This window comes from Bactrocera tryoni, chromosome 3, assembly GCF_016617805.1.
Source record: "Bactrocera tryoni isolate S06 chromosome 3, CSIRO_BtryS06_freeze2, whole genome shotgun sequence".
NCBI classification, from domain to species: domain Eukaryota; kingdom Metazoa; phylum Arthropoda; class Insecta; order Diptera; family Tephritidae; genus Bactrocera; species Bactrocera tryoni.
The window spans coordinates 24,060,847-24,085,932 of NC_052501.1; the positions used below are offsets into that span (position 1 = coordinate 24,060,847).

At 36.9% G+C, this 25,086-nt stretch overlaps 4 protein-coding genes across 5 annotated transcripts in view; 2 read left to right on the top strand and 2 right to left on the bottom strand.

The window, feature by feature from the left end:
• Positions 1-24,547, bottom strand: part of LOC120770406 (peptidyl-prolyl cis-trans isomerase-like 3) — a 104,479-nt gene extending 79,932 nt beyond the window's left edge. The window contains exons 1-5 of one of the 2 annotated variants that reach the window (XM_040097841.1): positions 24,472-24,547; positions 24,174-24,410; positions 23,990-24,108; positions 23,788-23,929; positions 23,544-23,731 (exon numbers count right to left, since the gene is read on the bottom strand). In XM_040097841.1, the coding sequence (XP_039953775.1) occupies positions 23,803-23,929; positions 23,990-24,108; positions 24,174-24,410; positions 24,472-24,474 (486 nt within the window). In that variant the 5' untranslated portion in view covers positions 24,475-24,547 and the 3' untranslated portion in view covers positions 23,544-23,731; positions 23,788-23,802. Of the gene's footprint in view, positions 1-23,543; positions 23,732-23,787; positions 23,930-23,989; positions 24,109-24,173; positions 24,411-24,471 lie in introns of those variants that run through there. The other variant, XR_005704931.1, reaches the window with a different exon arrangement.
• LOC120770402 (transmembrane protein 177-like) lies at positions 19,510-20,770 on the top strand. Its single transcript, XM_040097836.1, has 4 exons — positions 19,510-19,682; positions 19,747-19,883; positions 19,947-20,266; positions 20,326-20,770. The coding sequence occupies exons 1-4, from the start codon at positions 19,510-19,512 to the stop codon at positions 20,665-20,667; spliced, it is 972 nt and encodes a 323-aa protein (XP_039953770.1). The 3' UTR covers positions 20,668-20,770.
• On the bottom strand, positions 20,673-21,314 carry LOC120770409 (gamma-secretase subunit pen-2). Its single transcript, XM_040097843.1, has 3 exons — positions 21,158-21,314; positions 20,990-21,094; positions 20,673-20,926 (listed from the first exon to the last, which is right to left on the bottom strand). The coding sequence occupies exons 1-3, from the start codon at positions 21,216-21,218 to the stop codon at positions 20,787-20,789; spliced, it is 306 nt and encodes a 101-aa protein (XP_039953777.1). The 5' UTR covers positions 21,219-21,314; the 3' UTR covers positions 20,673-20,786.
• On the top strand, positions 21,594-22,969 carry LOC120770401 (otefin). Its single transcript, XM_040097835.1, has 2 exons — positions 21,594-22,314; positions 22,377-22,969. The coding sequence occupies exons 1-2, from the start codon at positions 21,667-21,669 to the stop codon at positions 22,938-22,940; spliced, it is 1,212 nt and encodes a 403-aa protein (XP_039953769.1). The 5' UTR covers positions 21,594-21,666; the 3' UTR covers positions 22,941-22,969.
• Positions 24,548-25,086: the final 539 nt, after the last annotated feature.

The following is a 25,086-nucleotide window of genomic DNA, read 5'->3' on the forward strand; positions in this document are numbered from 1 at the left end:
AAGTATCGATTGAAGAAATGATAAATTTTTTAATCAAAAATATAAATAAATACGCATTTCCGGCAAATATTAAAAATAAAAAATAAAATAAATCATAACGGTAAGCAGAAAAATCGATTTTTGTTTGGATCGCTAACAATTTTTGGTAGTAAATGTTGATAAAACACTCAAAAGCCCGATTTCGAGTTTCTACGTAAATATCGAAAATTTATTTCGATCATAAATGTTCGAAAAAACATAAAATAGGCGATTCAATTTATTATTAGCTGTTATTCGGAGAATTTAAATTTACGCACGCCAGCTATCTTATCGCTCACGACATTAAAATGTGTGTGTAATAAAATTTGTGCGAGTACACACATTCCATTTTGAGGGATAGTAAAAATCTCTGGCTACTGGTTTTTGTCTTTAATAACCAAACAAGCCATTTAACTATTCCGATCACTAAGGCAAGTGGGCCATAAAATATTTATATACTCAAAATATTGCCATAACTCACAAGCGGCCGCCGCCGAATAAAGTCGAAGCAAGTGTCGTGAAGTATTGATAACAATTAAATTGGTCGGCACATGCAGATGCCAACGAGTCACTGGCGGTGCGTGGAATATTAATGGGAGAGGGGATATGTAGATATGTAACATTGAAATGCATAAGAGTGCGCTGTAAAAAAATATAAAATATTGTGGAGAAAGGGAAAAAACCCATAAGTCAAAATGGTTATAAATAAGTACGCACATGACGCCACCGACAAAGTGAAAAGACATGCATAAAAAGGTGATAAATATGTAGAGAATTGTAGAGAGAAGTGTCCACAGCAGGAAATCAACTGTCAATTACTTATGAAGTTTATGAATACTTCCGAATTAATTTTTTTTATACTCAACCGGGAAAATTATAAATGTGTTCACACTCTTCTATTGGCATGCGCGACCGGGGGATGCCTATGCTTGGGTGTGTGCCACGCATATCATAGATACTTTAGAGCCCTTTACAGCCATCAAAGGTAGTAATTTTATAACCAAAGCATAAACACCACAGGACGCACATAGCTTCGTAAAGATCGTCTGTCACATTCGTAAGAGGTGACATGGGCATTAAATACTTTGTAGGCTTGCGTAGGAATGTATGTACGCGGACAGCTCGATAAATCAGTGAGATTTTAGTATAAGATAACTGTAATTAATGCCTTTGTTTAAGTGGAGAGCGCTGTATTCATTCGAAGAGTTTTTATGATTAGGAAATGGAAAGTTAATGAAAGCGGCTAAATTTGATAGATAACGCTAGATGAAGATGAATTCATTATTCGTGCATATTTTTAAGTTTTCGTTTCATTGGGAGTGGTTTCTGCATGGCGGGTGCAAAACCCAGCGCAGAACCGCGGTAGACGAGTATATAAAGCTTTATACACATGGTGAACAGACAATAAGACTTCAGCGAACCGAATATATCGGAATGGATCCGCTGAAACTTCCTCTCTTTTAGGCGTGCCCCAGGCTCACCACGAGTTGGCCACCCCATCTTACACAAGGGTTACTCATGTTTTCAGGGTGCGCGGCGAGGACGCAAGAGTAGGAATTGGGCATAGTCCTACAACTGTAACTGCTTACCCAGAAGCATAACTAAAAACTATTACACCTTCTTTGAAGGTTTTCGATTCAGTACCCGCCGGCGGAAGCAAAGAAAGAAGAAAACCTCCACTCCGTTGGAGATATCAGGTGAAGAAGGACCAGGCTGCACTTGGTATCTCGAATTACCAGTGAAAATAGTAAAACGACTGGAGCGCTGGCTCGGCTATAACCGCGTAAAGAAGAAAAAGCTTATTTTTAATAGCTACTTAAAGTAGGTCAGAATAGGCCTAACCTACTTACTTGAATAGTGGTTAGTTTTTTGGTGAGTTATGACAGTTTTAAAACCAGTTTCCTGTCTTCTTACATTAGAATGGGGAACAAATAAGACATCTAAGTTTATTACGATCACTGGAGGCCTTTTAACAAGAGTACAGCACAGGCGACAAACTAAGAAATCAAGCTACGGAGTTCAATGATACGGCGCCATTAGGTTGGCGGTATACGCTCAGTTGCTTTAAACCCCGACTAGTGCTTAGACCCGATTTCGTATAAGATATTGTGTCAACCCTCACATGGACCGAAAATGCAACTGTACGATCAAGCGGAGAAAGCGAGGACCCGGGAACCCTAACAACATGAATAACAAAGACAACAAAACTAACAAACAAGAGCAAAACTTGACAGAAGACAAGCAGTATTCTGCGCTCGCCACCACAAATGCGCAACGAGATAGGAATGCAAACTGATTGTACAGAAGATACCACTTCCGTTATGCTAGAAAATTCGGATGCAAATGGTGAAGCAGAAAATTACAACTACAACAGCTACCGCGCCTTTAGTTCTGTTTTCTCCATGTTGGACAAACAAGCGGAGCAAATGGGTCTGGTAGTGAACGAGGGCAAGACGAAATATCTCCAGTCGTCAAAAACACAGTCGTCGAAATCGTGACTTGGCTTCCACGTCACTGTTGACAGTCATAACTTCGAAGACGTAGATAACTTCGTCTATCTTGGAACCAAAATGAACACCAACAACAACGTCAGCCTCGAAATACAACGCCGAATAACAGGCCAACAGGTGCTACTTCGGACTGAGTAGGCAATTGAGAAGTAAAATCCTCTCTTGAAGAATAAAGAAAAAACTCTATAAGTCAATCAAGACATAGACGATGAGTCGAAGTTACGAGTTTTCAAGAAATCCGTTCTACGGAAGATTTAAGGGCCTATGACAACTGCGAATACCGTAGTCAATGAAACGATGAGCTGTACGAGATATACGACGACATTGAAATAGTTTAGAGAACTAAGAGGCAGCGGCTTAGTTGGCTAGGTCATGTCGTCCGAATGAATGGAAACACTACAGCTCTGAGAGTATTCGACGCCGTACCCGCAGGAGTAAGCAGAGGAATATTTCCACTCCGTAGGAAAGACCAGGTGGAGAAGGACCTGGCCACACTTGGAATCTCCAATTGGCGCCAAAGACCGAAAAGGAAGAATGACTGACGGCTGTTGTAAACACGGCTATAAACGCGTAAGCGGTGTCTACGCCAATAAAGAAAAGAAGTATTTTATTTCGATATTCTTACTAATAAACCATAAACTGGAAGACAATGTGACTCAACGTCATTCGTCATCCTAGGGCTTAGATTATTAATACCTTAACATCCAGCTTGCTGGTCAGTTATAGCAAACTTTAAGAAAGACGTATAACAATAACCGTTAAAATTTCGCCAATTATCTAAGTATTACAGAAAAAAACATAGTTTACATTTCTAATATACTGCCTATTAAAGCTTGACAATTTTTTCCTTGGTAATTGAGAAATCCTCTGTAATATAATTGGCTTTCAATACTACTTATAGTACAAAGCACCACGACAAAGAAGCACACATCCCACCATATTCTTCTCGTCTTTTCAACATGTCTGTCTGGCTCGCCAATCAAATTTATGGCTGTTTGATTGTCTCCGCCATAAGAGCGACCCAAATGTGTGTTGCGCAAGCGCCGTGTAAGTAGTGTGACTGACAGTTAGTCATTCGGCGGCGTCAAATGTGTGTTGACGTACTCGCACGTCTTGTGTCATTCGATAGAAAGCAAAAGTGTGGCAAAGTTATAAACTCGTTACCTTCAACACGTTAGCATTTGCAGCGCCAGTGCCGGCTGACATAACAGCGAGGGTATGCGGCGCTGACAACTAGCTGTCAGTTTAGTGTTGGAGAGCAGCAAAGCGAAGTTCACAAGGCGGAAGCAAAGAAAATTTTATTAACTGCTTCGTGTAATTTCGTTCGTTTGCTTTTTTTATGGTACTGTTATAATATACTTATGTTTTGACAAGGCGCCACTGTAGTGACATAAAATGTCAACAAATGCCCAAACGAATGTTAATGACTTTTTAAGTTGGCATATATTTATTTTTAGTGCTATTATTTTCATATAAATTTTGAGCATATTTTATCTAAGAGCTGGATTGAAGAGGTTTCTTTGAATTATACATAAAAATATATATTCACATATAATAGAGGTATATGTATGTATATCAAGCATCGGAATCGAGATGATAAATATCATTAACCTTAGAATTTTTAAAATGATAAAAACATAAAATGGAGAGATGAGTAGCAGTATAGATGGTATATGAGATTGGACAAATATATCTGGCGAGTGGGCTCTGTGGTGTTCGAAAGGAATACTTTATTAAAACTTCATGTAATTCTTTGTGCGAGAGCTTTCACTGGCTAGAATATGCTACTCAAATCAGTCTACGCTCTCCAGCTCTGAAAGTAAAAATAACTTTTTATAAAATTTCCATTGAAGAATTCATACCTAACCAAAGTTGTAAAGGGCAGTGTTATTTAGCCATATAATTTCTTAGGCGGAATTGCATAGCAAAAATTTAATATTCTGAGAGTTCAGGTATGAAATTCGGCAGCTCTGTCAAAAAAAAAAAAAACAAGTAAGGTAAAAGGCTATTAAAAACATGAAATCAATTACCAGGCCTATCGTGCTCGGCGGCTTTAACGCCAGGGTGTCAAAAAGGTAAATTCAGCCTCCATGAGGAAACATTCCCAAATGTGTTGAGGCTCATCGACTTCGCTGGGGCCCGAACAAATGGTCATCAAGCTTCCTGGCTGTCGCCGGATCGAAAAGCTACCAAACATATCGATCATGTTGTGATAGACGAAAGAAGGCGGGGAAGAACTGATAAGTAGCATGCATCAGCTTCTTTATAGAATATGGTCCGACGAAAGCATGCCCATCGATTGGAATTTAAGTGTGCTTTGCCCAATCCACAAAAAGAGAATATGCGGCTGTGTAAACTTCCGTTGAGCAATACCTAAAACCTCAATCAAGATCGGAAAGGACCTCTCTGTGTTGTTCAATACCATACGAAGCGAAGCGTATGGGTCTGACTGTGAATGAGAGCAAGACGAAGTATCTGCTGTCATCAAACAAACAGTCGTCGCACTCGCGAGTTGGCTCCCACGTCACTGTTGACAGCCATAACTTCGAACTCGAGATAATTTCGTCTATCTGGGAATCAGCATCAACACCAACAACAACGTCAGCCTCGGAATCTAATGCAGAAGAACTCTTGCCAGGTGCTACTTCGGACTGAATAGGCAATTGAGAAGTAAAGTTCTCTCAAAGAGCAAATTCAGCAAAGTCTCTCCTCAGAAAGGTTCGGCGAAAGATTTATGAACCTTTGCGCAATGGTTACGGCAAATATCGCATTCCATGGAATAATGAGTTGTATGAGATATACGACGACATTGACATATGCATGTAGTTCAGCGAATTCAAAGACAGCGGCTAGGCTGGCAGGGTCATGTCGTCCAAATGAATGAAAACAGAGGAAGAGGAAAACCTCCACTCCGTTGGAAAGATCAGTTGGAGAAGGACCTGGCTTCGTTTGATATCTCCAATTGGCGCCACATTGCCAAAAGAAAAAACGACTGGCGCGCAGTTGTTAACTTGGCTATAACCGTTTCTACGTCGGTAAACAAGAAACGTCGCAAAAGAGATGTTTGATAACGTACCTGAGAACCCTGCATTCATCAAATGCAACACTACAGGTAACTATACGTGGATTTAAGAATATTATATCAATACAGCCCCACAATCTAGCGAATGGCGCTCCAAAAATGGGGCGAACAGGAAAAACAATATTTCGCTTAAGGCATTGAAGTCCATCTCAGCCGAAGCTTACAGCAGGTATAAGAAAAATTAGACAAACCTTAGGCATGCTTGTAGGAGCCTACATTGAAGGCGCTAATAAAGATTTGTACTAAAATACGTGAAAATGTAATTTTTTGGTCAGTCCGGGTCAAATTTGATCAGATGGTTAGCAAAAAAAAAAATTTACTTTTTAAAATTTACATATGCGAAAATCATTTAAAAAAATTTTTCAAAATTAAAACTCACAAAAAACTAGAAAGACTTTTAATGTAAGAGCAATTTTCGCACACGGAGATCAGTTTAAGTGTCAATACTTGTATATGCGAATGACATATGCCACAAAAACAAAATGTGCGTCTGTTACCAAAAAAAGAAGAAGAAGAATCGAACGTCGCAATCACACGAGTTATGCAATACAAAACCACGAGATGTCATGCCAGGAAGAACGATTAACCGTTTTATAGGCTAACGCCTGTTGCGCCCACAATTTGTAGCATATTGCGAAGCAACTGGATCGAGGCAACAATTCAAACAGTTCTAACAGCAGTTTGACATGTGCGCTGCAATGGACAAACCAAAGAGTAAACACATACATACATACACATATATGTATATATACAACGACATTGATATACATATATATATGTACATATATACACGCACATAGAGTGCGATATATTTAGATTTAGACTATTTGACTTTTTTATGTGCGTTTTAGCCTCAATTTGCTGTGATATTAGACTAAAAAGTCAAATCCTTGCATGCAGCGAAATATATATATGCATATATATATCGAGATTTGCACGCATAGTTAGTGTGACATTTGCGAAAACACACACACACACACACATTTATGCAGATTTGCCGGCACAATAAGCAAGCAAATGGATAAATGCAACTAAGCGCAGAAAGCACACACACATGAACATAGACACGGCTGAGCATGGATGTGTGTGTGTGTGTGTGGCGCATAGACGTAAGCACTTAGTTGCTTTTGTTACGGGCGCATTGCAGCTATGCGTTGCCGAGAGGCAGCCGAGCGACAGTTGCAAGCAAATCGGTTTGTAATGAACGATTGACTCGCAGGCAAAAGTAATTGGGAACTGTCATGCAATCTGATAGTGTTCGAATGCCAAATGGACATAAATTTGTTGTTACCACTCAGTGTGATTGCGCACTTGCGAACGTTTGAGTGCATGTGTGTGTGTGTGTGTTGCAAGGCTTAATCGGATATGTAGACATGTGTATACATATGTTTGTACATATGTATGTAAATTGTTAAGTGACGGCATTTGAACTACAAACATGCTTATGTCTGTGTGTACATGCGTGTTTACAAGGCTTTTATCTAACTATTTACAGGCGCACATACTTCCATATACATATGTACATATGTACATACGTATATGCATATATGAGTATGGACAACTGCAACTATGCAGTTATGCTGAGACATTTGTAAATATGCAATTAACACGCTTAATCGGTGACAAGCACACACACATACATACATGCAGGCTTGCACACACGAACTTCCATTTAAACGGCGACTTTCTGGCGTTTGATGCGTGCTCTCATTGACACTTTGGTCCATTTCATCAGCTCCATTACATTTCAATAATTTTTATCGCTTTCGTTCTTTGGTGTGAAAGGCGTGAGAAAGATTAATTGCTTCGTAGCATAGAATTTGTGTTATTTATTCAAGCTTATGTAGTGACAGGATTTTTTTTTTAATTTTGTTCCATTATACATGTATTAAAACCTAAGAAGAACTCTTAATCAAGATGAGTCGAAAATTTTCGCACTATTTGAAAAAATCCAATGGTTTATAGCTATGCTTGTATCATTTGTTATCAAAATCCAGCTTTTAAAAAATATAAGTATCGAAAATTTGCTGATCTTAAGAAATATTAAAATTTTGACCAAAAAAATTGAGAGTAAATATAAAAAAAATGGAGCTAACAGGTCAAAGTCCCGGATCTGACACAGAAATGGCGCTACCAGAACTAAACCCATATGATTTTTAGCTGTTGAATCATTAGTTTGTGAATTATGTCATTTTGAGGGAGGCAACTTTTGTTATAGTGAAAAAAATGGATAAAAGGAATTTTGTGTGTTGATAAAATATTGCTTTTTGAAGGAAAAAATACAGTCGAAGCAAAAACTTGGCTGATGACGAGTTTCCGGACGCTGCCTCAAGAAAATCAATTATCAGGAATTGTTAAGTTTAGACGTGGCGCAATGAGCACCGAAGGCGATGAACGCAGTAGACGCTCAAAAGAGATTGTTACCGAAGAAAATATCAAAAAAGTTCACACAATTATTTTGGATGAACGTAAAGTGAAATAGTTCGAGATAGCAGACACTCTAAAAATATCAACTGAACGTGTATGGGTATAAGAAAGCTCTGTGCAAAGTGGGTGCCGCACAAGCACACTTTGGACCAAAAACAACGACGAGTTGATGATTCCGAATTTAGAATTATATTTATTGACTTGACCTTGAAGAAGGCCGCATTTGAAGAAAAGTAAAATCCCATTTCACAAAAACAATGGACCGTATCACAAATCAATGAAAAATACGGAAAATCCATGCATTGGGCTTCGAATCACTTCAGCTTCCCCGTATTCTCCGGATCTTGTCCCCAGCGATTATTTCCTATTTTCAGATTTCAAAAGAATGCCCGCTGGGAAGAAATTTTCGTCTAATGAAGACGTGATCGCCGCAACGAAGGCCTATTTTGAAGCAAAAAACCAATCGTACTACAAAAATGGCATCAAAAAGTTGGAGGGCCGCTTTAAGCAGTGAATCGGCTTTGAAGGGAACTATGTTGAACCGGGGACTTTTGAATTGAGTTATTTTCATGAAGATGCATAGATATTTTTAATTAAAAATCATACACTACCTATGTTTGTAAGGTTTTTACTTTCTACAGTAAACGAAAGACTTAAGACACAAACCTGTTTCTGTTGCCTGGAATCAAACTAAAGCAATAATTTAATTATGACATGTGAAATAATCAGTGATAGGCTTTTCTAATTATTTTTTTAGCTTTTTTATAATGTCACTTGGCCCTGTCAGTCAAATTATGAATATTTATATTATTATATTATTTATATTATCGAAAGCGTCTTTTCGTATAGATGTCGTTGCAGTCGTATATCTCCGGTGCTACCAATCACATTGTGTCATACCAAATAGTGTTGGAAAGGTGAGATTTTAAGCTTCATTTAACCAAAAAAAACTTAAATTCATGGAAGTTGAAAACAAGTTACAGCTATTCAAAAATGAGTGAAAATAGTGAAGAAATTCGCTATATTTTGAAATTTTTGTATAAAAAAAGGAAGAATGCCACTCAAGCCACCAATGAAATGGAAATTTCGATTTACACTGATGGAATAATGTCTCTAGCGGAAAAATGGCAAAATGTGTTCGACCAGAATTGTACATATTTGTTTATTTATTTATTAGTAAAAATAAGTTGAAGTTTGATTAGAAATACGAAATCCTTGCTGAGTTATATTTTACTGCATGTTTTAGTATAGGTACATATGGGAAAATAAGTAGTGAAAAAGCCTTACAACACATCTCAAATAACTAGACACTCAAGCTATGCGCGATCTACTGACAGTTCCGATTTTTGAATCAAACAATGTGAGGAACGTTTGATAAAACCTTAAGTTCATTTGAATCTTTGCTGGAAAATCCTGAAAACCAAAGTTATCAAACGTTTTTTTGATGTTATCAATTGACCAATTGAAAAATTTGCTTTAGTATTGTTGGACTTTTCAGCCAAATGTCATAAGCAAAGTCACAGAAAATTTGGCTAATAGGGTGCACCACTACCGAAGGAAATTAGCAAAAATTTTATGCAGTCGAAAAAAGCATATAAAAATAGTCTTCCAACTTACTTTTAATAAACGAATCTAGCTTTCGTGTTATTTTTTTTCATATAATTAAATCATTTTAACAACTCATTTAGCGCTGTGGATTCCCTGAACTCATTATTAAGTCTCTACCAACTTATGTCAAAATGCTAATATGTATGTGTAAAGCATGTATGTATGTATGTGTACGTATACGCATTCCAATTGTATACTCATATGAATTAGCTATAGCAGCTCTTACGGAAGACTTAAGCAACAAACTTGTTTCTATTAAAAAGACTTAAGCGACGAACTTCAGTACTATTTTATCTCGAAACTGCAAGGAAATAAATATTTTAATTAAGAAATTTTAAAATTTGCCTCAACTAGTTATCTAGATATTACTTTCTTATGAATGTAAATATTTTTATTGACAAACAAAATTGTAAAAAAAGAAGAATAAATTGAAAAAAAATAATAAAAACGTTTTTTTACACATGAAAATAAATTTTTACGAGTATTTAAATAAAAAAAATGCAAAGAAAATGTAAAAAAATGGAAATAAAAAAATTTACAATTTCTGTACTTTTTTAATTTAAAACAAAAATAAATATTAATAATTTTCAAAACCACAGTTCAAATAAATAAATTTTGTAATTTTTTCTTATTCTTTCTTTTCTTTTTAATAAAAAAAAATAAATACAAGTATTAATAATTTTCAATTTGAATTTCTTTAAATTTTGAATTTTTTTACAAATGAATTAGAAAACAATATAAATAAATTACAAAGAAAAAAAATGCAAAGAAAATGTAAAAATAATTAAAATTACAAAAATAAAAATAAATGCAAAGAAAATGTTAAAAATAATTAAAATAAAAAATTAATTTTTTTGATTTTGTTAAAAATTAAATATTAGAAAAATAAAAATAAATATTAAAATAAAAAATTTACAATTTCTCCTTTTAATAAAAAAAATAAATATTAATCATTTTCAATTTCAATTTTGATTTTTTTTACAAATAAATTAGAAAATAAAATAAATTTAAATTACAAAAAAATTGCAAAGAAAATGCAAAAAATTAAAAAAAAATTAATTTCTTTCCGTTTTAATTAAACAAATAAATATTAATAATTTTCAATTTGATTTTTTTTTTAATTTTCATTTTTTTTACAAATGATTTGAAAATTAGAAAAAACTTAATTTATAGTACAAAAAAAATTGGAAAGAAAATGTAAAAAAATTAACATTTCTTTCTTTATTAGTTAAAAAACATAAATTTTAATCATTTCTAATTTTATTTTTTTTTTACAAAATAGATTTAAATTACAAAAAATTAATTTAAATTACAAAAAAATACAAAGTAAATGTAAAAAAAATTTAATAAAAAAATTTACAATTTCTTTCTTTTTTAATTTAACAAAAATAAAAATTTAAAATTTTCAATAAAAAAAAATTAACGTAAAAAAGTTTTAAAATTTCTTTTTTAATGGAAAAAAATAAATATTAAGAAATTTCAGTTTGACTTTTTTTACAAATTAGTTATAAAATATAAATAAATTTAGTTTACAAAAAGAAAATACAAAAAAGAAATTTAATATTTTTTCATTTTTAATTAAAATAAATTAAAATTAATAATTTTCGATTTGAATTCTTTTCAATTTTGAGTTTTTTATACAAATGAATTAGAAAATTAAAATATATTTAAATTTAAATTACAAAAAAAATGCAAAGAAAATTTAAAAAATTAAAAAAAAAACATTAGTAATAATTGAAAATTATTAAAATTTAATAATAAATTTTTTGGATTCATAAAAACATAAATGTTAATAATTTTCAATTTGTATACAATATATTATGTATATCTCTAAACAGAAAATCGTTCACCATTCCAATTCGCATTAATAATTTATACAAACACACATTTATGACAAATCCGCAGCACTTAAGTAAAAATCCACGCCGCTAAAACCAGCGAAAAGCGCCATTAAAATCGGAACATACACCCAAACATAAACACACACACCGCTCATTATAAATCTCTCAATGCACGCCATCACACACACACACAAACACACGGACATATGAGCGGCGAGTGCATGTTTGCACACACATGAACATATGTTGTTAAGATCGATGGGATTACGTTGAAAGCGATGCAGGATAGACGTCTCTACCGTAACAATGACAACATAAACAACAACAACAACAGCAAAAGCAAAATAGTAAAACGAGAAAAGAAAGCACGACAGACAGCACTGCAACGACAAATGGTGTGTTGCGGATGACAAAAATATTAATGCATTTTCGCACACACATTTGTCGCACAATTAATGCAGTCTTCCAGTGTCGTCTGTCTGTGCGGTTCCAATTCTGCTCGCGTTCTTTACTTTCGTTTTAGTTTTAGTTTTTGTTGTTTTTTGCCTGTTTCCGCGGAATATGCGCACAGCAAAGGGTTTCTGCATATGCCGTAGTGAATGTTGGAGAATGATGAATGGAGAAGACTGGTCTCGTAAGATCTCTTTTTATAACTAGTGAGTGTGAATATCTTGGTTTATGTACTTGAAAAATCAAAATCCAAAAAAATATGGTGTCTGCAATTTAATCGCAATATATGAACTCAAAGCAGAAAGTATAGAGCCCCCAGAGGTGATCTCGTGCCTGATGCCCAGAGCATACTAAAATTATTGAGGGAACACTTCTCCAGCGTGCTAAATGGCCGTGAGAAAGCATAACACCAGGAGATGGTCAACCCAATTCCCCAATCGATGACAATGCAGCGAACGTGCCATTGCCCGATGAAGAAGTTCGAATAGCAATTACCCGCCTGAAGAACAACAAAGCGGTGGGGGCTGATGGATTGCCGGCCGAGCTATTCAAATACGGTGGTGAAGAACTGATATCAGCTTCTTTGTAGAATTGAAACCATGCCCGACGATCGGATGAAGTTCACGACAGTCGGGTCTACGTAAGCAACCCGGATTTTTATCCGGCCAAGGACTGGCAACTCGGCTGAATTCTGCAACAACAACATCGGAATTGAAGTGTGTTCTGTGTTATCCACAAAAAGGTAGACCCCAAAATATGCGTCAACTACCGTAGTACCGAGATTTTAACGAACATGAGTGTGAAAGATTAGAGCCCACCATCAACAAACTGATTGGACTTTACGGCTGTGTAAACTGACCTTGAGCAACACCAGGATTGGGAAGGGCCACTCCGAGCCGTTCGATACCAGACGAGGTTTCAGACAAGGCGACTCCCTGCGACTTCTTCAACCTTCTTCTGGAGAAAATAATTCGAGCTGCAGAGCTGAATAGAGAAAGTACAATCTTCTATAAGCATGTACAACTGCTGGCGTATGCTGATGATATTGATATCATTGGCATTACAAAAGAGCCGTTAGTTCTGATTCTTCAGACTGGATAACGAAGCGAAGCAAATGGGTCTTGTAGTGAAGGAGAGCAAGATGAAATATCTCCTGTCATCAAACAAACAAACTTCTCTCTCTCTCTCTCGGCTTGGCTCCCACGTCAGTGTTGACAGTCATGAAATCGAAGTCGTAGATAATTTCGTCTATCTTGAGACTAGTATTAATTCCAACGTCGAAATCCAACGCAGATTAACTCTTGCCAACAGTCGCTACTTCGGACTGAGTAGACGAACAAAGAACAAACTCTACAAGTCATTCATCATACCCGTCGTGCTATACATATGGTGCAGAGGCATGGACGATGACAACAGCTGATGTGTCGGCGTTATGAGTTGCCGAGAGAAAGGTTCTGCGGAAGATTTAATGGTATTTTATGCGTTCGCAGCGGCGAATACCGTAGTCGATGGAACGAAGAGCTGTACAAGATATACGACGACATTGACGTAGTTCAGCGGCTACGATGGCTAGGTCATGTCGTCCGAATGGACGAAAATACGTCAGCTCTGACAGTTTTCCACGCAGTACCCGCCGGGAAAGCAGAGGTAGAGTAAGACCTCAACTTCGTTGGAAAGACTAGGTGGAAAAGGTCCGGGGTACACTTGGAATCTTCAATTGGCGTCGAAAAGCGTAAAGGGTGGACCGCGTTGGTGTCTACGCCAATAAAGAAGCAGAATCCAATATCAGAACCCCCGCCAACGATCACTGGGTTCTATTGGCATGACACATTAGTGAGCACTTCGACTCCCCCCATAAACTCACGCACACAAACATATATGTATGTATTCATACTATGTATGTAGGTATGTATGTATATGCGTTCAAAAAGTCTACAGCGTCTCACACACCTTTCTGCCACTTGCCTTCTTGCCACATATGTGCGAGCTTTTATTGTTGTTGCGGCGGAACAGCACTCAAAATCAGCGCCAAAACCCACCACCTCGTCTTTGGGCTCCATATCAGGTAAATTATGTATAAAATATATACATACAATATATGTATAAATGTGTTTGCAGCTATGTATGTGTGTGTATGGAGCTATGTGACGGTATGAATGTGGCAAGTTTACTTGTTGGTATGTATGTATGCGCATATTTGCTTGACTTTGGCGCACTATTTGTTATTGTTTTTGTATTTTTGTTGCTGTGATTGTTCACATCGCTTTGCAGTTGTTCTTGTTATTGAAGTTCAAAGTTTGTTTGTTTGTTTGTTGTTTTTTATCACTTTTAATTCTTCGCGAATACTTTTTGCCGCGATTGTTGTTGTTGGAATTATTGTTATGCTTAGTCGATTTTACTGCCACCGCCGCTGTGTGGTGGCATTTTGTTATTATTGTTGTTGCTGATGTCTAAAGTGACTGGCGTTGTCGCATGCTGTATGCAACGCTCTTCCTGTTGCTCCCGTCCTTAACGCTGCCGACCGCGAAGCTGCTGTTGCGTCGGTTGTCACTGTGTGTCGTCGTCGTTGTGTTGTCGTCTGCTGCGGTTCAACATGCGCCAAGCATCTGAACGATGCACTTCAATGTCATATCGGATCACATCTCGTCGTATCGCATCGTTTGCCATAGCGTCCGCTTAGCGTCTTTCGGCGACAGGAGCGCTCGCGCCGGCGGACAAGCGCAGCGTACAGCGCTTTTGAGTTGAATCATATAAATGTATGTAATTTATATACGCGGACGGTCCGATAAGTACTTTGCTGCAGTGTCCGATTAAGCCACTATCGAAATTTCTCCCGAATCGGATTGATATTTTCGTTTTGAGCGCTTATAAGATTGAGCATGTCCGTGGAGCTTTGATTAATTAAAAAAGTTCTATATCGGTCGATGATTCGATTCTAGTTTTGGATTGAAAATCGTGTAGTGAAATCAAAGACCGCTTGGCTGGGTTATATGGTGATTCCGCTCCTTCGATGACAATCGTTAAAACTGGTTTAATGGCCCCGAAACTGAGGACAACGTGACATCTTATGTGAAAACCGCCGATCCAAACCGCCGTAATCCAAGGATTCTGCCTCGTTTCGTAATCGTCGGCGAAACATGGGTGCACTGGTACACAGCAGAGAGCAAGAAATAATCGAAATCATGAACTCAATCCAGCGAACTCGCTTCGGCTCTACTATGCTGAATTATTGTGGCTAACAGACCACCACCGTCGAAAAATAGCTAGTAGTAATTCCCACAACAGCCGGTTTTACGTTACCGGAATTGACCCGGACTTAATCCGGCCAAGGGCTGTACTTTAGCAGTTCGGAGAAAAATGCTCGAATTATACAAAAACTGATGTCCAACCATCCAGGCCTTTCTCCAGATCCGGCGCCGTGCGACTGCCTTTTGTTTCCATACTTGAAAAAACCATTCGCCCGAAAATGGAGTTGAATGAGGAAACCATTCCTACAGTTGTCTGCTTGGAGCGGAGCCGCTTTCTGGCAGTATCAAGAGAGATATACGTCCAGCGAGCAATGAGTCTCCGCATGACTAACATGCCCAGTGATCCGCACTTAAATAACAAACATCTGCCTATGGTTCGACCCCGTCGAAACAGCACATTTCAATCGGGTCTACGTAACCCGTGATAATCCGATCTACGTAACCGGAACGAACACGGATTTTTGACCAAATTACGTCAGGAATATTTTCTGCCACTACAACAACAACAACCAGTACGTTTTCTAGGCCTGCCGTTTGATGATTTCGGCAACAACCAACTTGAACCTCCAGAAAACTTTTTTTCAGACGGTTGCAGAAAGTTAGTTTTAGATGGGTTAAGTTTTTCGAGCGAAAAGCCGACTTTGTACTGAAATAAATCGACCTTTTGCCAACATTTTTGCTTTATTTTTGCAGGTTAAACACACGACATACCGCCCTCGTATGCTGTACATACTTATGTACCATGTATGTATGTGTAGAATGGAGTGCTCCCATCTGCGTAGTGCAGATTTGTCGCAAACGATGCAAGTGTGTGCGGGCGGAGGTGTTTCATATTTGTCTGTCTGCTTGGCTGTCCGTCCCATTTGTCTACCAATCGACCAGCCGACACTGCCGTGACATAACAATGGTGTTATTTGTACGACTTTGTGGCACGGCGGCGCGTCGTAATCTGCGACAGCGACAGCTCTGCTCGCGATTAATTCGCCCATATGTACTGCTTTACGAATGTATGTACGTTTGTATGCTTGTGAGCTTTGTCGCAGCTTACACGTATCTCTTGCGCCTACATTGTGTTGATCTACGTTCCTCTTACCTCTTTATTCTCTTTAATTTGGTTGCAAGTTGTCAGTTTTAGATTGAAGAGGATCAATGAGCAGCGATCTGATCGCCGGTTTGCAAGATTCATTACATAAATATTTGCCGAGAGATGACAAAATTGTTTTCCGTTGTTTTTTTTTTCCTTCGTTTTCTTCTTGCCGTTATTGATGCGGCGTATAAAGGGCGTTCGGTTGGTAGGAATTGATCGGAACAAATTGCAACACTCGTCTTGACTTATGTACTAACATATCCATTATTTCTCGCTGCTTCTGATTGTCATTTATAGTGGCTGATCTGTGTCATATTTAGTGCATTTTACGCCTTTATTTGGGGCTTTTGACTGATGAAGATAAGACAGGAATATTTACTCTTCCTGCCAAGTTTGACAGAATTGGTCTCTTCAAAGCTTATTTAAAGTAATAATTGAAGAGTTTTAAAAATTAAAAAATGCATGATTGTATTATGAAAATTTTCCTTTCTTCTTACTATTTTAAAATACTAGCGACGCACTGGACCCCCAGATCTTATGAACAGTTCTCACGACGGTGGGATGCTCTATTCCGTCGACAGTTAGATGTGCTCTAGCGTCGGATGTTATCTAACCTCCATTAGGATGGTAAGGGTTAGATCAGTTTACATCGAGGTCATCCAACGGTAGGTCCAGGAAACGTGCTATATCAACGGGGTCGGACCACAGGAAGAGGGGTTTCAGATGTGTAGGGTTAGCAGGGCATGCAAAACGGTGGTTAGTGCCATACAGTGACTCGTTGCACGCTGGACATATGTTTTATATGTTAGGGTCGATTCTGGATAAGTAGGGGTTTAACCTGCTAGAGTATTCAGAACTAAGCTGCGCAAGGGTTACCCTTGATTATCGCGGCAACTCGAGCTCGTCGTTTGCAATGGATGGTGGTTGGACTCTAAGTACGCCATTCACTGAGAGGGAGTCGGCGAAGGTATTAATGGCTGCACTGTGAATGACGGTCATTGCATGACTGAAGTTTACGTCCGAAAGTGTGGTCGGCGTATTGTTTTGGTTAATGTCGTCAACGTGATTGAGGCAGAACCTCTTGATGCTGCAAGAATGCGGGGCAATTCCCAAAACAGCCGATTCTACGTTATCCTGTCCTTTCGGAGATCTAACCTTGTTTGGATCGGCAAGTTTTTTCGACAATCGTATCTACGTAGACAACAAGAATCCCACTACTTAGACACACATGTGTCCCTGAAAGTAAATTGGGGAATGCTTTCTGCCGCCACTGCAACAACAAGAACGACCTCAGGCTTTATAAACAAGTCTATCTAGCCGCAAATGTCTCAATTAAAGCGCAGAAGTACCTAACGTCGAACTCGCAGTTCTACCGATTCAAAAACTCGCAGCTTTATTTAACAATACCACAATTTTGAGCCCACGTAACCGGAATGGACCCGAATTTTTAACCTGAAAATTTGCTAGCTAACCTTGACTGAACACTTTGCTGATACAAAGTAATCTTTAGAAAGTTAGATATAAATTGAGGTATCCAAAGCGTCCTAATCCCTAGTGTGCTTTCCTTTTAGTCTCATATAGGCCCAACAAACTGGTAAATACCAGTCTACTGCAAGGTATTGAGATATGTGATCCCTATTCGGATTCATGGATCAAAAGACCTTAATCCTGCGTCTGCAGACTGCCTTGCAGCTTCGAGAGTTCCCGGCTCCTTGCCGCAGAACCGGCAGTTTGCGCAAGAGGCTTGACCCCAACTAAATAGAGGTTTCTTGAGCTCAAAAAGTTCATAATCATTTTTAATCTTAATGAAGTTGTAATCACTCATTAGCCACTTTGCATGACACATGCCTGGGAGTTGTTGGTAATACTTCTTTCTGCCCTCTGTCCTCCTTAGTTCTTTCATGGTGTGAGGACCGAGCGCTAAATAGGGTTCCGTTCAGGTAGCAGTTACAGAGCGGTAAAGTTCGAGCGGCCAGTTGATTTCCAGCAATACTCATATCAACTTGACCCAGGTGGACTTAGTGTCGACTTAATAGGCTATTCAGCCGTTCTTTATACTCCTGCACCAAGAGCTTTTAAAACTCGTAACCTGAGATCACTTTTAGTGTCACTTGGCTATCGCTGAGTAAGGCGATACTTTGCGATAGTTGCATTGGAGGTTCATCCAACTAAAAAATGTTCCCATCTTTCAGAAAATCAGCTAGAGGCTAGAGACAATGACAGAATCTTCCGAATATCTTATACCATTTAATCAAATTTAACCCGGACTGGTCCATATACATTGCTCGCCGATAAATTTCTTTCCTAAATTGGTAGAACCTTTCTTTTACGACGCGACACGTTTGTCTGACGATTTTTAGCATGGAATCAATTAAACAATAAGTTGACTTGAAATTTACTGTTTTCAATAGATCGTAAAAATAATGTAGATATGATTTGGAGAGTCTAATTTAACAAGAGCTCAAGTATTTAAGTGAAGGTCATCGAAACCTGCCTCATGCAAGTCGTCCATCCACCTCCGTTATTGACGATAACATCGAAAAAGTTGAAGAAACATTCTTCTAAAGTCGTCGTGTTGACATCATAGAGATAGCAAAGAATATCAAAACATTTTGGTTAATGTTTTGGGTACAAAGCATGCCAATGCCTAGTATAGCATTAAGACCTACTACATCTTTCACAGAAATGACGACGAATAGAAGTCGCCAAAAAACAGAGCTGACGAATCTGCTCTCATCAAACGCATCTTCACTGGTGAAGAGGCGTTGGTTTATAAAAAAAAAGGTCGAAACTGTTTAACAATCTAACGAATGGCGCCCCAAAAACGGACCGACACCGTGAAACCGAAAATCGCTTCTGGCACTGAAGGTCGTCCACCTCCGATGAAAAGTTTACCATATTAAGCATACAAACGATTTCTTTAGATTTAGAAATCAGAAAAAAAATTACGATATACAATTTGTACCAAATTAAAATAGATTTTTGTCACTGTTTCTTTCAATTAAAAAATAGGTAAATATAACTATTTTTAATGTATCCAAATTTTTTTAATAATAAATACAAATTAATATTTAAGCTGCAAGTGTCCTAAAGACTACTAAACGCAGCTGCTCTCAACACACGTTATGCAATTGAGAGACTTCTGTAACCTCACAATCAGCTGTCAAATTCCACCATAATAACAAAGATTTGATTTCGATTATTTTAAACAATTAATTTAATTTAAATATAAATCAAAATGAAGAAATCACCTGTCGTAAAGCGTGGCATAATGGGTTTCTTTCAAACACCAACTGGACGAAATGTGGTATTACTTGCCACAAGTGCCACCACCTTGGGACTATTCGTAGTCAATTTTATGCCGCATACAATGTGTTTGAAATACTACAAAGATTTCGTGCAATGCTATCAGTAAGCTAAAAGAAATATGCTTTATATAAGAATGTATTCTGACTTTTTTATATCTCTAATAAAGGAATGGTATACCACGTCCGGTGCCGGAAAAGGTGAAGGAACGTTTGGAAAAGGCATTGGACGTACTTCAGTTAGAAGCATATGAACGAAAAATTATTAAACCATTCACCGTTTTTGGTTTCGATCTGTTCCAAGCAGGTAAAGCTTATAAAATACACATACATATACAAATATAAAACTTCAATGTAAGATAATTTGTAGGTTCAACAAAGTATCGTTTTGGCGGTGCGCTAGGAATTCCGGTGAATTATGCTTATTCAGACCCAAAAGATATAAATCGGCAAGATATACGCTTTCGCGATCAGACTATCGATTGGAACACAGACGCCGGAAAACTGTTGCAAGATGCTATAGTGTTGACTGACGATGAACAACTATTTGGATTGTGTAAATCTGTGCTACAACTGCAAACACATCGAGTTTTATTGAATTCGCTATTTCCAAGCTTTTCATTTCTGTCCATGTATACGATTGGTCATTACTTGAATTTACGAATGAACTTGCTTGCAGGACCTTTCAGCGTGAGTTACTCTAATATGAAATCATTGTGAACTTGTAAAAAAAATGATATCTTTTTTAGTTGCGACTGGTGATGTATACGATCTTGGGATTGTTTGGTGTTGGCAGCTGGTCTTTTATGAAGGACTTCAATCAAGTGCGTTATGATACTGAAATTGACAAGAAATTGTGCAGTTTGGGACCACAATACGTAGAAGCAGGTGCGAGTTACTACGGAAAACTTTTAAAGAAAAATATGGCACTGCGAGAATTAATTGGTGACGACACATACTCAGCCAGGGGCAACGTGAATTACTTCCTACGTCAAAAATCCCTACCATTGACTGTGCACAAATCTTATTTCGAAGAAAAACTGCAGGAGTTACGACAAAAAACACAAACACCAACAGAAATGCAAAACTAAATTCATTTCGATCTATATTAGTGGTATTTAATTTTAAAAATAATATGAGTAAAATAAGAAGTCAATTTGTTTACACTTTTAATGATTAAAGTACTAAACTGAATTTTATGGAATGTTATTTAAGCAATACCCAGTGGTATAATGAAACTCATTCTATCCGCCATTTCCCCCCATTCGGCACGCTTTGTCTGGAATATAATTATCCAGGTTATAAGTATAACTGACCAAATCAGTGCACCTATCAGCGACGAGATCACAACTAAAATAAATTGGTTTATATTAATGTGTACATATAACATCCATTTTAAAAGTCTTGGCTTACATTTCTTTATTCTTTTTTGTTCTGGGAAAGCAGGTGCGCGAAATGCATCATTAAAAAACCAAAAGACGTTGATCGTCCATAGAAAGGGTAAAAAAGCCAAGCCAGCTGAAGAGTTGAAAAAAAATTATTTGCCGTTTTAAATAATAAATAACTGCAGTATTCACGTACCAAAGAAATAAATTCGACAGAGCTGCAGTTTTTTCTCGTTTGTTACTTTAGAAATATCCATTTTGTTTGAACACAAAAATATAAATATACTTGATTTGCTATGACGAATAAACAGCTGATAATAAACACAATTCTGTTGGATGCACTGACATGCGAATGCAATAACAATGTTGCCCAATTTTTAAGGCTCAGATACATTTATAACATTAATTATATGAACTTGCATACGTTGTTGTCTACTATATTACAACGTTATTTACAGAAGTATTATTTTTGAAATAATAAATAAAAAAGTTATTTTCTAAATAGCACACGCGGAATACATAAAAAATTAAACTGTTCCACGAAAAGGAAAAAAAAAAACAACAACAAAGATACGGCAACCGTGTTCAATCATTTTGCAGATTTGGTGTTTGATTGGTCCGCAACGGCGTTGTTGAAATATTTAAACGCGCAAATTGTAGCGAACATTTCAAAAGGTGATCGGGACGACTTAAAAGCGCGTAAAAATGTCTGAAATTGATAATTTAGAGTCATTGAGCAATGCAGATTTGCGCAAACAGTGCATTAAACATGGTTTACCAAACGTTCCGATTACAGATTCAAGTCGAAATATACTTATAAAGAAATTACGTGCTTCGCTGTCGGGCTCGCCAGCTTCACAAACAAAGAAAACCCCACGCCGCGAAACTATTCATGTTACAAAAACAACCGAGCCGGCAATCGAGAGTAAAGAAGTGAAAGCTGAACCAGAACGGCGTACTCCAAGTAGGGGAGCGAATAGACGTACATTCGCCGGAACACCAACATTTGACTCGCAGAAACCATATGAAAATCAAACATCAGAAAATCTTACGCCAGCTCCTATTGGGGCACGCCGACGATCAACTCGCGACCATGAAATCCCACCTTCGCAAAAGGAGCAAAAATCAACTAAAACCTATAATCCTGTAGTAATACTGGAAAGCGATGAAGAGGATCAAGATTTATTATTGGCTGCTGAGCAAATGGAACAAAGGTCAAAACCATCGCTGGCTCGTGAAGAAGCTAATGTGCGTTCGCGTTCATCACGTTCGGTATCTTTATCGAAAACGGGTGTAGTTACCACGTCATTCAATCAACCAACAGTTCAGCCAATTGCAGAAGAAGTACCACAGGTATAGTATAATATGCGTTTAATATGAAGTGAAATTTAGTAAATATATTTATTTTTATATAGATTCCAATACGGCGGGAAGTAACTGAAAGCATATCACACGAAATATATAAGCCACAAATAAGCGCAAACAGTGGCCGCTTCAGCTTGCATTCTAACTTAATGCAACCGAATATTGGAATTGGCCTAAACAAAGATAGAGATGTACCAAATACACTGCACTCACGTTACAGCACAAACACGCTAAGTAGTGGATTATACTCGTCGAAGGCTACACCTCTGTACACTGAACAAAGCGATGATAATGAGGAAACAGAGGGTTTTGAAACTCCATTTTTGAGTAGTTTTGCTCGCAACTTGGAACGTATTAAAACAGATGGGGTGGTTTTAAATAAACCCAGCTCTGTTGGAGGCACTGATATAGGCAGGGAATACGTATCACCACGGCCTCTGCAACCTTCAAGGCGATATGAAATTACAGGACGTCGTCCGACTAAAGTCTCTGTAACCGACTCATTCCGTCAGTTATTGATCGCGTTAGATCGAAAATATAACTTGAGACTTTATTTAGTGCTTGTAACAGTATTTTTGATTATGGCTTTTATATTTGTTATGGTGTATCAGTAAGATTTATGTCAACTTTTGTTCAAAAATATTTATGTAAAAGCATTTTAAGTTAATTTTCTGTTCTAATTTATGTTGCAACTCGAAAAAATTGTATTTTTAAAAGTCTCATAGTAAATGTTTGTATGTAATGTGGTTTTAAATGAGTAAACTTTTGACATTCAGACTAATAGAAATAAAAGTATATTCGTGTGAAAGTTAAAAAAAAAAAATGTGTAGGACTTGTATCTTAATAATATTGAAAATTTAGATTTCACATAATGGACAGACTAGGTTCAAGGGTTCGTAGAACGGTTATACTAAGGCATCGAGTAGCGAATTTACTGAAAACATTTTGCATCATTAATTAAAGCAATTACAATACATTTTCACATAGTTGTATAAAATTATGGAAACTTTGTTCTAGTTGTTTTATAATAATATATTCCACCATAATACAATATGTTTTCCACTTTACTAAAGCACAAATTAACTGTTATACCTGTTATACCTGTTGGCATAACCAAGAGAAAATTAACGAAATCCCGTTATGGCTAACGCCGTTACACTTGATGCCTTAATATCTACGCATTTGCAATATTGTAGCTAAAAAGGCAGGGTACAAAATATTTTGGGCAAATAAGTAGAATTTTTATATTTTTTGTGGTTTGGAACAAATCTTTAATACTTTTTCGTCAGAAGGAATTCTTAAACTGAATTGGTGCGCCATCATAGAGTTTAGGTCCGTCTCATATTTTAAATATTCTGTAAGATTTGCACTACTTATATTTCCAAAATTGGCAACATAGTAACGCCTTTTATTGTTTATATATAGTTAGTAAAAATATAAAGAAATAAAATTATTACTAACCTCCCTAGCCAGTCCTTATCCAGCTATAGGATTTGCATGTATTGTAACACTGTTGATTTTTTTTTCAATATGTGGACGGTAAGTTTTGGGATTTACTGGTAGTTTTTCTAACTCGTCTAAGGCGTCGAAACCATCAATTACTCTATTTAAAATTAAACTGTTAATAATAAAAGCATAGACATTTTTTAATTTCTTTGCCAACCTTCCAAACAGTGTATACTTGAGGTCTAAATTGGGTTGAGCTGCATAAGTTATAAAGAATTGGCTGGCATTCGCATTGGGGCCATTATTTGCCATGGAAACCATACCGCGGTCAGAGTGCTGGAAATATGACGTTAACGGGTTTTTGTTTTTGAAAAAAAAAAAAAAAAACAAATTTAAATTACCTTCAATGTGTCTTTGAATTCATCTTCAAATTTGGTACCCCAAATAGATTTACCATTTTTACCTGTGTTTGTAGGATCACCTGTTTGTACTATAAAACCTTTTATATTGCGAATGAAAGCGCAGCCATTGTAATATTCGCTGGCACATAGCGCCAAAAAATTCTGACAAGCTTTTGGACAATCCTCACAGAAAAGCTCAATTTTTATGTCACCCACATCCGTATGTAATGTTACCGACTGTGATCAATTAAATAAATAAAATAAATAAATTTAAATGACAACAAAATATTCTGCATACCATATTTAAGACTAGTATATGCGAAATTTATCCGCGATAGTCAACAAACAGCAGCCAAACCGGCGTTCGTAGAAAATGAGCTAAACAGCTGCTTAGTGTTGCCGGATTTCTAGTTAGAAGTGCGGATTTAGCACGCTCGCTGAATTTGAAAATTTTGAAAGCAAAGCACTTTAATTAGAGAACATTGCACTGGCAGTCAAACGGTTAAGGGAATGAAAACTATAGAAACCACCCTAACATGTGGTACCATCAACCGCCTGAGGTAACGAATTCTATTTTTGTTATTTTCTTTCTATATCAAATAATTTTGCAACAACATAAACAGCACCTTCGCCTGTTGTACATGGAGGCTATAGAATATTAAACAATTTATATTTAAAATAATAAATAAAAAATTAAAACCTTCACTTACTGTTTAACTATAAGAAATAAAAGATTCGCTTTTTTTGTTTTTTTATTCGTTTTATTACACAAGTTAATTTACTTTTTAAATAATTTCTATAAATAAGTGTTAATGATTTCCTGTTAAATAATTAAATATGTGAAATGTTAAAAAATTAAATATACTTTAATGGTACTGCATTTTTAGTATAAATGATATAATTTACGGAATAA